This window comes from Mastomys coucha, unplaced genomic scaffold (assembly GCF_008632895.1).
Source record: "Mastomys coucha isolate ucsf_1 unplaced genomic scaffold, UCSF_Mcou_1 pScaffold18, whole genome shotgun sequence".
Taxonomy (NCBI): Eukaryota; Metazoa; Chordata; class Mammalia; order Rodentia; family Muridae; genus Mastomys; species Mastomys coucha.
Window position 1 is genome coordinate 108,197,994 of NW_022196900.1, and position 11,381 is coordinate 108,209,374.

At 46.1% G+C, this 11,381-nt stretch overlaps 1 protein-coding gene across 2 annotated transcripts in view; it reads left to right on the forward strand.

Annotated features, from left to right (window-relative positions):
* Positions 1-3,278: 3,278 nt before the first annotated feature.
* The window catches only part of Dffa (DNA fragmentation factor subunit alpha), a 17,720-nt gene continuing 9,617 nt past the window's right edge, over positions 3,279-11,381 (forward strand). For both annotated transcript variants that reach the window (XM_031379480.1, XM_031379479.1), the window contains exons 1-3: positions 3,279-3,494; positions 4,976-5,137; positions 6,343-6,485. In XM_031379480.1, the coding sequence (XP_031235340.1) occupies positions 3,359-3,494; positions 4,976-5,137; positions 6,343-6,485 (441 nt within the window). In that variant the 5' untranslated portion in view covers positions 3,279-3,358. The remainder of the gene's footprint in view (positions 3,495-4,975; positions 5,138-6,342; positions 6,486-11,381) is intronic.

An 11,381-nucleotide genomic window follows, 5' to 3' on the forward strand; every position in this document is an offset into this window, starting at 1 on the left:
AAAAAAAAAAAAAAAAAAGGAAGAAAGAAAGAAAAAAGAAAAGAAACCCGTGTGCACAATAGTGCTTTGTCAGGCTGCCTCTCCTAATGCCCACGTTTAATCTATGTTAGAACTGATTCTTGAGATAGGGTTGTAGCTTAGTTGGTAAAGCGTGCATAAAAAAGTGGGCTCCAACACATAAATATCTGGTATGGTGGTACACACCTGGGATCACAGCTTGGGCTATATACTGAGTTCGAGGCCAATTTAGACTACGTGAGTCTCTAGGTTTTTTAAAAACAAAAACAAAAACAAAAAAAAAAGGAAGACTGGAACACCCAACCTTTGCCCCCAAGCACAAACAGACACATAACCACCGCATCTGAGAACTCTGACATTTGTGGAAAAAAGAGCTGTCTGTGAACCATCATTATGGTAGCTGAATTGTTAGATCTATCTCTTCCTTTAGTTTTTTTGAGACAGAATCTCACTGTGTAGCCCAAGCTGGCTCAAACTCAAGATCCCCTGCTTCTGCCTCCAGAGTTCTGGGATTATAAGTGTACCAGCATGTCCTGCTGTTTGACCATAATTAATATCACCATCACCATCAGATGAATATCATCATCACCATTTTGTATGTATATGATCCTGGGCCCTGTGGGTTTAGCAAGTGTCTACCACTGAGACACACCCTCAATCCCAATTCTTTTCATGTTAAACACTAGTGTTTCTGGAGGAATTAAAAAAAAAATAAAACCAACAACTAAAAAGACTTGTATTACAGCCAAGAGGACTATGTTGCCAGGCAGTGTCTGGACACTCCAAGTAGCTCTGTGATTCACGTTTCCCTTTACTTTCTGACTTGAAATCTTATCATTCTGTCTTGCCAGAGGACAAATTCTCTTCACTTCCATTTCTACTTATTTTCAATTCTGTGATCAGACACTGCCTCCTTCTGGGTTCTTTTCTTTAAAGATGAATTTATTCATTTAATGTGTGTGAGTACTCTGTCGTTGTCATCGTCAGACACACCAGAAGGGGGCATTGGATCCTGTTATAGGCCATTGTGAGCCACCATGTGGTTGCTGGGAATTGAACTCAGGACCTCTGGAAGAGCAGTTAGCGCTCCTAACCGCTGAGCCGTCTCTCCAGCTCCTGCACCACTCCCTTGTATAAAATCCTGTTGAGTGTTCCCACTGAGTAAAACGGAAAAGGTTGATCTTAGAGCCAGAAAAAGTACAAAAAAAAAAAAGAAAGAAAGAGAATTTTTTTCACTTCAAAGTTACATTCCTTATAAACAAAAGACAAGGAGATATAACAATAGGAAAATAACAGGCTAGTCAACATCAGGTAACTTCGGGTTACCTTTTTGTGTAAGAATTAAAGCTGAGAGAACTTCATGATCCTGCCAAGCAGAGTGAGCCTGTTTGAGAAATCTGCCTATCTCTCTAATCTTGATTTCTGGGAAATCTAGATAAAGTTTATTTTTAATTCAGTCCTGTGAAACCTTTACATGAATGTCTTTTGCCCACAATACTAGGAATCCAAGTCAAAGTCTTGTTCAGGCTGGCACGTGTTCTAGCATTTAGCTACCCCTAGTCTGTATTTTTATTTTTAGCCCAATTTGTTGGTGTCTAAAGCAGCTACTTAGTCTACAGCAAGCTTCCTGTGTAGTTAAGGAGAGAGGGCTGGGAGACCACTCATCAGTTACAAGCACTAGCTGCTCTTTCAGAGAAACCTGGTTCTGGTCCCCACCACCCCCATGCTGGCTCGCAACTTTCCAGAACTACGGGTCCGTCCAGGGCGTGGCTTCTTTGGATCTCAGCACCAGGCCAATGTGTAGTGCACAGAGATCTATACAAACAAAGCATTCATACACATAAAATAAGTATTTTAAATTTTTTCTCTGATATGACATTATTGCATTTTTGGCAAGACTGAAAATTAATGTTCTATGTTGAAAACTGATTTCCTTCAAAATATCTTGAAGGCCGTGGTATCTTACAGATACCAGTAGGACAGAAAGGCCTGGAAGTTCAAAGGACATGCATCCCTCTCAGATCTGGTTAGCATTTCTTGACAATTAAGAATCAAAAAACCCGGGGCTGGTGAGATGGTTCAGCAGGGTAAGAGCACCGACTGCTCTACCGATGGTCCTGAGTTCAAATCCCAGCAACCACATTACGGCTCACAATCACCCGTAATGAGACCTGACGCCCTCTTCTGGTGTGTCTGAAGACAGCTACAGTGTACTTAATTATAATAATAATAATAATAATAATAATAATAATAATAATAATAATAATGATAGAATCAAAAACCCGATGCAAATAATAAAAACCACTGTTAAGTTTGCCAGTATGGAGAGAATCACACCATCTCTGAGAAATATCTATTGAAGAAGGTACTGAACTGCCCTCATTTACTTATTTTATTTTTTACTAATTATTTTTGGGTTTTGAGACAGAATTTGTGTAACTTTGACTGTCCTGGAATTAGTTCTGCAGGCTAGGCACACACACACACACACACACACACACACACACACACACACACACACACACACACGACCAGACTGCCCTGGAACTCACAAAGATCCTCCTGCCTCTGCCTCCTGACACCTGAACCACACAACACCCAGCTCAGTAGCAACTCTTTTTGTTTGTTTGTTTTTTCGAGACAGGGTTTCTCTGTATAGTCCTGGCCGTCTTGGAACTCACTCTGTAGACCAGGCTGTCCTCGAACTAAGAAATCTGCCTGCCTCTGCCACCTAAGTACTGGGATTAAAGGCGTGCACCACTACCACCGGCTTCAATGGCAACTCTTAAAATATGAAAACATGACTGGCAAGGTAGTGTAGAACTATGTTTACCATACATGAGATCATGGGTTCCATCATACAGTATTTTAAAGAAGAAAAGGGGGAAGAGGTAAGAGGGGAAGGGAAAGAGAAAAAAAGAAAGAAAGAAAGAAAGAAAGAAAGAAAGAAAGAAAGAAAGAAAGAAAGAAAGAAAGAAAGAAAGAAAGAAAGAAAGAAAGAAAGAAAGAAAGAAAGAAAGAAAGAAAGAAAGAAAGAAAGAAAGAAAGAAAGAAAGAAAGAAAGAAAGAAAGAAAGAAAGAAATCACCAACTCTGACCCCTTTCCTAAACTGAATCCCCCGCCCCTGGCTTTAAATCCAGAAACTACAACTCCCATCGTGCCCTGGAACGCCTGTGATTAGCCACTACTAGAACTACATCTCCCGGCGTGCCTTGGTCTCGCGTAATTTGCTGAGAGAACTACATCTCCCGTCGGGCCGCGGGAGGAGGGGTGTCAAAGCTTAGGGAAGCGGCTGTGGGCACCCTGGGATTTCCCAGAGTCGCCAGGTCCCACTTTGAGGATGGAGCTGTCGCGGGGAGCCAGCGCCCCAGACCCGGATGATGTCCGGCCTCTGAAACCGTGTCTGCTACGCCGCAACCACAGCCGAGATCAGCACGGCGTGGCAGCCTCCAGTCTCGAGGAGCTGAGGAGCAAAGGTTGGATGCTGAGGGGACCGGGCGGGGCCGGGAAGGTGACCCCAGAGCCTAGGGACTGCAGCGGCCCACGTGGGTCCAGCGATTGACGTTTCCTAGCGTTTTTACTTACCTACATTGAGAGGAGCCGTGAAGGGGACGGGAAACTGCAGATCCAGGCCCACTGGCCTGATTTTGGACCAAACGGAGTCCAGCGTATTCTGTCCACTCTGGCTCACAGAGGCGGTACTGGGGCTACCCGGCGGGATGGGAATGGGTGTCCGCAGTCAGTACCAGTTCCATTAAAAAGGAGCTGTCAGTGCCTGCCTCTTATATATAGTCCAAATAAGGAACGTGGGTCGGGTTCTGAGCCAGACTATACCTAGCACGTAACTATCTCTGGACCCTTAGTTTTCTCAGCAGTGTAGTGGGTGTGTTTCCGGCTTTGCTCCAAAGGATTCGTGGGAGTCTCAAGTGAGATGGTCTGCTCAATCGTTACTTACAAGGTTATTAGACCGTAGCAACAAATGAGGTACCCAAAGAAGTTCTGCAGGTCTTTCATGTCTGCTAGCTCCGGGCACGTATTCACAGTCTGTGCCGGGGTGTGCAGCGCTTCCTGAAAGCCAGCTACTGAGACCCAGGAGCAGGGTTTGGTCTGGTGACAGGGATTCTGTGTCACACCAAGGTTTGCATTTCACCCCGGCACAAGGTTAGTTCAGCTTTAGTGCCACTTCAGTGGCATTGGCTGGGTGTTCTTGGCCCAAAGGCTTCTGTTCTCTGCAGCTGAGCCTATAGGAGACTGGCTGGCTGTTCTATTTTGGGTGATGACAGCCTTATGGAAAGCCTCTTGCCTGGCAGTAATAGAAATGAAAAGACTCTGAGTCAAGCTTCTCTGAGTCTGCTGATACTGTATTTTTCCTTCAGTCTAGAAGAACTGCGAAAAAAGATAGCTACAAAGAGAAGAAACCACCCTCTTTTTGTTTTCTGACATTTGATACATAGAGTTTAAGATTACCACCGAATAAGTGAGCAAGAGACAGGATTACGCATGCACAGTAATGAGACCAGCCTCTGGTTGGATGCTTATTGACATAGACTCAAATGCCTCCTAGGTTAGGATGCTGGAGAGATGGCTCAGCTGCTAAAAACCACTCACTGCTCTCGCAGAGGATCTGGGCTCAGTTCTTAGCACCCACATGGTGGCTCACAACCTTCTATAATTCCAGTTCCAGGGCATCCAACGCCCTCTTGTGGCCTCTGTGGGTAGGCACAATGCATGTGTGTAGTCCAATTACTGTGGGGTTTTGAGTAAGTTCCCTAATCTCTCAGAGCTAGAGCTCATCGTCTGTAAATTGGGAATAATAATAGTCATTCCTTTATAGCATCAGTGTTTACCAGATAAGCAGTTAGAATGGCACCAGGCATGTGATGAACAGCACATATGTGGGGCATATATCATTTCCTTATGGATGTTTGTCACCTGGCAAATATTTTCTTCTTCTCAGCCTGTGAACTACTGGCCATTGATAAGTCCCTGACACCGATCACCCTGGTCCTGGCAGAGGACGGGACAATAGTAGATGACGATGACTATTTCCTCTGCCTCCCTTCCAATACGAAGTTCGTGGCGTTGGCCTGCAATGAGAAGTGGATATATAACGATTCGGGTAAGAAATGTAGGCTGTGTAGCCAAGAGCCGTCCCAGCTCGCTGGCCTACACAAGCCAGTGGTTGCTGTTTGTCTGGCCGTCTAAGCGCTTACACAGCAAATGTTACCTGAGCATCTCTGTGTGCCAGGCACAGTGCTAAGGCCCGGGGATGAAGATGAACGAGACACCTCACCCAGACCCGTAGCAACTGAAACCCAGCATGTCAGTGACACCAGGGGTGTGAGTCTTACTTCAGCCATTTCTAGCCAGGGGACTTGGCAAACTGCACAGCCTGCTGGATCCTTATTGAAATAATAATTACAATATCTACCCCCAACTGCGATGACCAAGAATGTCTCGTCTTAGTGACTGATCTTGTCTGGCACACAGGTCTCAGCAGAGGTTAATGCCACCATCAGCAGCCCTGCAAATTCAGAGGTGATTAGCACTTGTCCTAGAGCTAGAGAAACATCTTTTCAAAGACCACTGCTACTGAATCGGGGCAATCAGCCTTCCTCCAAGGCTTTTCCAGCCACCTGCCCCAATTAAAGAAAGGATCAATGTCCACCCCTGCCCACCCCTGGAAGGCGTGCTGGTGATACAAAATACAAAACCAGAACACAGCCAAGCATCAGGTCAGACACCTGTGATCCCAGCGCTTAGGAGTTGGAGGTAGGCGTGTCGGAAGTCCTAGGCTAGCCTCCACTACATAGTGAATTCAAGTCTCCTGTGTGCTGCATGAAACCCTAACTCCTCTTCCTCTCCCCTCTCCTCAACCTCCTCCACCCAACACAGAGATCATCAAAAGACAAATGTGGTGGGGCCTTGGCCATCATTACCATACCTGAGGGTTAAGTGGCTGCTGCTTCCTTTATTGCCTTTTGGGACAAGGTCTTACTCCGTAGATCAGGCTAGCCTCTGACTTGCTGCAGTCTTCTACCTCAGCCTTCAGAGGGCTGGCATTAAAGATGTTAGCCACCACACTTAGTGTAAATAATGCAGTGCAGTTTCACACAGAAATAGATTGAAGGCAGAGGAGGGGACTGAGGCCCGAGGTGAGGGGTTGGTTTTCCTGTAAATTCCCGTGAAAAGATCCCCCTCCCCACCCTACCCCACTCCCATCACCATTCTGAGTGGCCCGTCCAAAGGACGTGCACATTTGCTGCAGTGCTGTGTGTTGGTGTCCTTGAGTGACTGACCTGATCTGCATCTTCTCCATATCAGATGGGGGAACAGCTTGGCTTTCCCAAGAGTCCTTTGAGGCAGATCAGACAGACAGCGGGGCAGGGGTGAAGTGGAAGAATGTGGCCAGGCAGCTGAAAGAAGATCTGTCCAGCATCATCCTTCTGTCAGAAGAGGACCTCCAAGTAAGTGTTCTCCATAGACCACAACACTCACCAGCCTCTACTGTCCCAGAACCTTCCGTTCTATGCCCCCAGCTCCCCTGCCATAGGAATTCCATTGTTTTATTGTCTGTTGATGTTTTTTTAATTGTCTATTTATTTGAGATTTTTTAAAAGATATTTTAAGATGTTTGTTTCTTTGTTTCTTTGTTTCAAGATAGAAACCCTCTATGTAACACTGGCTATCCTGGAACTCACTCTGTAGACCAGGATGGCCTTGAAATCACAAAGATCCACCTGCTTCTGCCTCATAGGTGCTGGAATTAAAGGTGTGCACCACTGCATGGGGCTAAGATTTTTCTTTATGTGTGTATGTGTATTCGTGAGTATCCATAAAACCCAGAAAGGGCGTTGGATCTTGTAGAGTTGGAGTTAAAGGTGGCTGTGGGCGCTGGGAACCAACCACTGTGAGCTGCCTGACTGGGGCGCGTGGGCGCTGGGAACCAGCCTCCACTTGTCTGAAAAAAGCAAGCATCCTTAGCACTGAGCCCTGTTTTGGTTTTCTGAGATGGGCGGGGTCGGCCCAGGCTGCCTCCTGCTCTGCTGCCACGGTGCTGGGATTGCAGGGTGTGCCAGTCCACACTTGGTTTTCTTTTTTCTTTTCTTTTCTTTTTTTTTTTTTTTAAAGATTTATTTACTATATGTAAGTACACTGTAGCTGCCTTCAGACTCTCCGGAAGAGGTCATCAGATCTCATTATGGGTGGTTGTGAGCCACCATATGGTTGCTGGGATTTGAACTCAGGACCTTTAGAAGAGCAGTCAGTGCTCTTACCCAATGAGCCATCTCTCCAGCCCCAATTCTTTGTTTTCTAGGTTGATTTATTTAGTGCTAGGGATCCAGCATGCTGAACCCTGATCCACCAGTGAGCTACACTTCTAACCATTTGAAGGTTAGGTCTTAAATCATAAATAAGTCGTACACCTAGAACCTTCATTCTGTGTAGCTCTGGCTCTCCTGGAACTCACTCTGTAGACCAGGCTGGCCTTGAACTCAGAAATCCGCCTGCCTCTGCCTCCCAAGTGCTGGGATTAAAGGCATGTGCTTCCACTATCCTGCAAAAATAATCTTTTTTTTTTTTAGATTTATTTTATTTATTTTATGTGTATGAGTACACTGTAGCTGTACAGATGGCTGTGAGCTATTATATGTGTGGCTGCTGGGAATTGAACTCAGGACCTCTGCCAGCCCCACTTGCTCTGGTGTAATCCACTGTAGTTGTCTTCAGACACCCCAGAAGAGGTCATCAGATCCCATTACAGATGGTTGTGAGCCACCATGTTGTTGCTGGGACTTGAACTCAGGATCTCTGGAAGAGCAGTCAGCTCTTACCCGCTGAGCCATCTCTCCAGCCCGTGAGTGTGATGTTTAAGCTACAAAGCCCAGGACCAACCCTAGACTGTAGACTGGGAGGGGTAAGGAAGTGACTCTCGGGTTACTTTTTAACTTACATATTTATTTTGAGTAAGTAAGATAAAGAATAAAAAGATAAACAGGCATAGTGGCGCACACCTTCAATCCCAGCACTTGGGAGGTAGAGGCAAGCGGATTTCTGAGTTCGAGGCCAGCCTGGTCTACTGAGTGAGTTCCAGGACAGCCAGGGCTACACAGAGAAACCCTGTCTCGAAAAACCAAAAGAAAAAAGAGAAAAGGCGGCTGGCCCTGGAGGAATGATAGCTGAGGTGCTCCTCTGGCCTCCGTGTGTGTATGCACACAGAAACACACACACAACACAGAATGGTCTGGCCACGTGGTGCGGCATCAGTGAATCTTGTTTTAACTTAGTATTTTGTGTGTGGGGGTGGTTGAATGGGAGGGAGGGACTTGGCTTCTTGTGAGCATGTATGTGGAAGGAGGAGGATGACGTAGGGACTCAGTCCTCGCCTTTCACCCTCTGCGCCTTCTCACCAGCCCAGCCTCAGTGAGTCTTAAAAGCTCTGTAGTAGCCGGGCAGTGGTGGCACACGCCTTTAATCCCTGCACTTAGGAGGCAGAGGCAGGTGGATTTCCGAGGCCAGCCTGGTCTACAGAGTGAGTTCCAGGACAGCCAGGGCTACACAGAGAAACCTTGTCTCAAAAAAAAAAAAAAAAACAACAAAAAAAAAAGTGTTTGCTTACTTTTTTTTTTTTTTTAATGTCGGTTGTTTTCACTGGGACAAGGTCTAGCTTTGTAACCCTGGCTATCATACATAGATTTTATTACATAGCTCAGGTTGGCCTCAAACTTGGAATAATCTTGCTGCTTCCACCTCCTGGTGCTGGAAACAGATGTTCATCAGAACATCTGGCTCTGTGATTACATTTATATGAATGTGCTAGGATTTGTAATACAGTGGAGAGAAAAAGCATGCTAAGACAAAAGGGTCATCAGCATATGGCCAGCCTGGGCTACCTAGTAAAGACCCTGACTCAAAAACAGTAAAGGAAAACATAGATACATGAGTGTGTGGGCTGGGACACACGGTGGTTACTACTAAGCTTGGTTTCAGATAGTGATTTTGTTTTCAGTGCTGGGATAGGGTACACACAGGTCTCGTCACTGAGCTGTACCCTCAGCAGTGGGGACTAGCGTAAGGTGGGCCAGAGTAGTGGGGGACTAGTGTAAGGTGGGCTAGAGTGGTGGTGGACTAGTGTAAGGTGGGCTAGAGTGCTGGGGGACTAGTGTAAGGTGGGCTAGAGTGGAGGGGACTAGTGTAAGGTGGGCTAGAGTGGAGGGGACTAGTGTAAGGTGGGCTGGAGTGCTGGGGGACTAGTGTAAGGTGGGCTGGAGTGGTGGGGGACTAGTGTAAGGTGGGCTGGAGTGGTGGGGGACTAGTGTAAGGTGGGCTAGAGTGGTGGGGGACTAGTGTAAGGTGGGCTAGAGTGCTGGGGGACTAGTGTAAGGTGGGCTGGAGTGCTGGGGGACTAGTGTAAGGTGGGCTGGAGTGGTGGAGGACTAGTGTAAGGTGGGCTGGAGTGGCGGGGACTAGTGTAAGGTGGGCTGGAGTGGTGGGGACTAGTGTAAGGTGGGCTAGAGTGGTGGGGGACTAGTGTAAGGTGGGCTAGAGTGGTGGAGGACTAGTGTAAGGTGGGCTGGAGTGGCGGGCGACTAGCGTAAGGTGGGCTGGAGTGGTGGCGTGTGTTAGAACTCCCCAAGTGGAGGACCCGCACGGACAGAAGAAGGCATGAGCCCCCCTCCAGTTGCCATTTCCTCCCTGGAGACTGCTGCTCTCTCAGGTCCCTCCAGTATGTTCTGCCTACAGACAAGCCTGCCCCTTGTTTATTGCTCTTGTGTTTATTTTGTTTTGTTTTGAGAGGGTTTCTCTGGAGCCCTGCCTCTCCTGGAACTTGCTCTGTAGACCAGGCTGTCCTCAAACCCACAGAGATCTACCTGCCTCTGCCTCTATCTTCCAAGTGCTAAGATTAAAAACATGCACCATCATGCCCGGTTTTTATTATTTATCTTTAAATAATACATTTTTAAATTTTTTGTTTGTTTGTTTTTTGAGACAGGGTTTCTCTGTGTAACCCTGGCTGTCCTGGAACTCACTCTGTAGACCAGACTGGCCTCGAACTCAGAAATCCACCTGCCTTGCCTCCCAAGTGCTGGGATTAAAGGCGTACGCCACCACCACCCAACTTTTTTTTTTTAAAGATTTATTTTATGTATACACTGTAGTTGTATAGATGGCCATGAGCTGTGTGTGGCTGCTGGGAATTGAACTCAGGACCTCTGCCAGCCCCACTCGCTCTGGTGTAATTCACTGTAGCTGTCTTCAGACTGGAATCTGAACTCGGGACTTTTGGAAGAGCAGTCAATGTTCTTACCCACCAAGCCATCTCTCCAGCCCCGGGTGTAGACTTCTTAAGAGAATCCTGCCTAAACCTCCTCTTTTTAAAGTATTTTACTTTATATATATGAGTGTTTTACCTGCATACATACATATGTTTGCCTGTTAGATCCCCTGAATTGGGGTTACAGATGTTGTGAGTCACTGTGTGAATCCTAAGAATTGGACCTGGGTCTTCTCCAAAAGCAACAAGTGCTCTTAACTACTGAGCCATTTCTCCAGCCTACAGAACCTACATTTAAGTGTTAAATATAAAGAAACAAAAAAAACAAAAAAAAACAAAAAAACAAAAAGAAAAACAGCGAGCCTACTAAAAATTATCCTTCTTGTAAATTTAGAGTAAACAGCTAACACCCCTCATCCTTTATGGACTGAACATGCCTCATCAAAGCTTAGCATAGGTTACAGTTTAGAACGTAATCTTGGGCTGGAGAGATGGCTCAGCTTGTAGCACAGGCCTGATGACCGGAGTTCAGATGTAGAGGCCTGATGACCGGAGTTCAGATCTACAGGCCATCTTCTCATCTCCACACACATAACAAAAATAGGTAAATATTTCTTTTAAAGGTTTATTTATTTATTTTACGTATATGAGTACACTGTAGCTGTACAGATGGTTGTGAGCCACCATGTAGTTGCTGGGAATTGAACTCAGGACCTCTGGAAGAGCAGTCAGTGCTCTTAACCACTGAACCATCTCTCCATCCCCCCATAAATAAATACTTTTAAGTAACAGGGCCAGCAGCATGTCTTGGTGAGTAAAGGCGCTTGCCATCAAACCCAGGGAAGTCGCTTCCATCCCTGGAACCCGCGTGGTGGAAACTCAATTCTCAGAGTCGCCTGCCTTCTGTTCCCCACACCCTGTCTCTACATCCTCACCCTGGCATCTTTGTGCCCACACTCACATACACCACAAACACAGTAAGAATAACAATACTAATACTTTTTAAATTCTTTTTATTCACTCATTGTGAAAATGATCTGTTTCCTCCTTTAGTATCTTTGTTGGATTTTTTTTTTTTTTGGTAAGA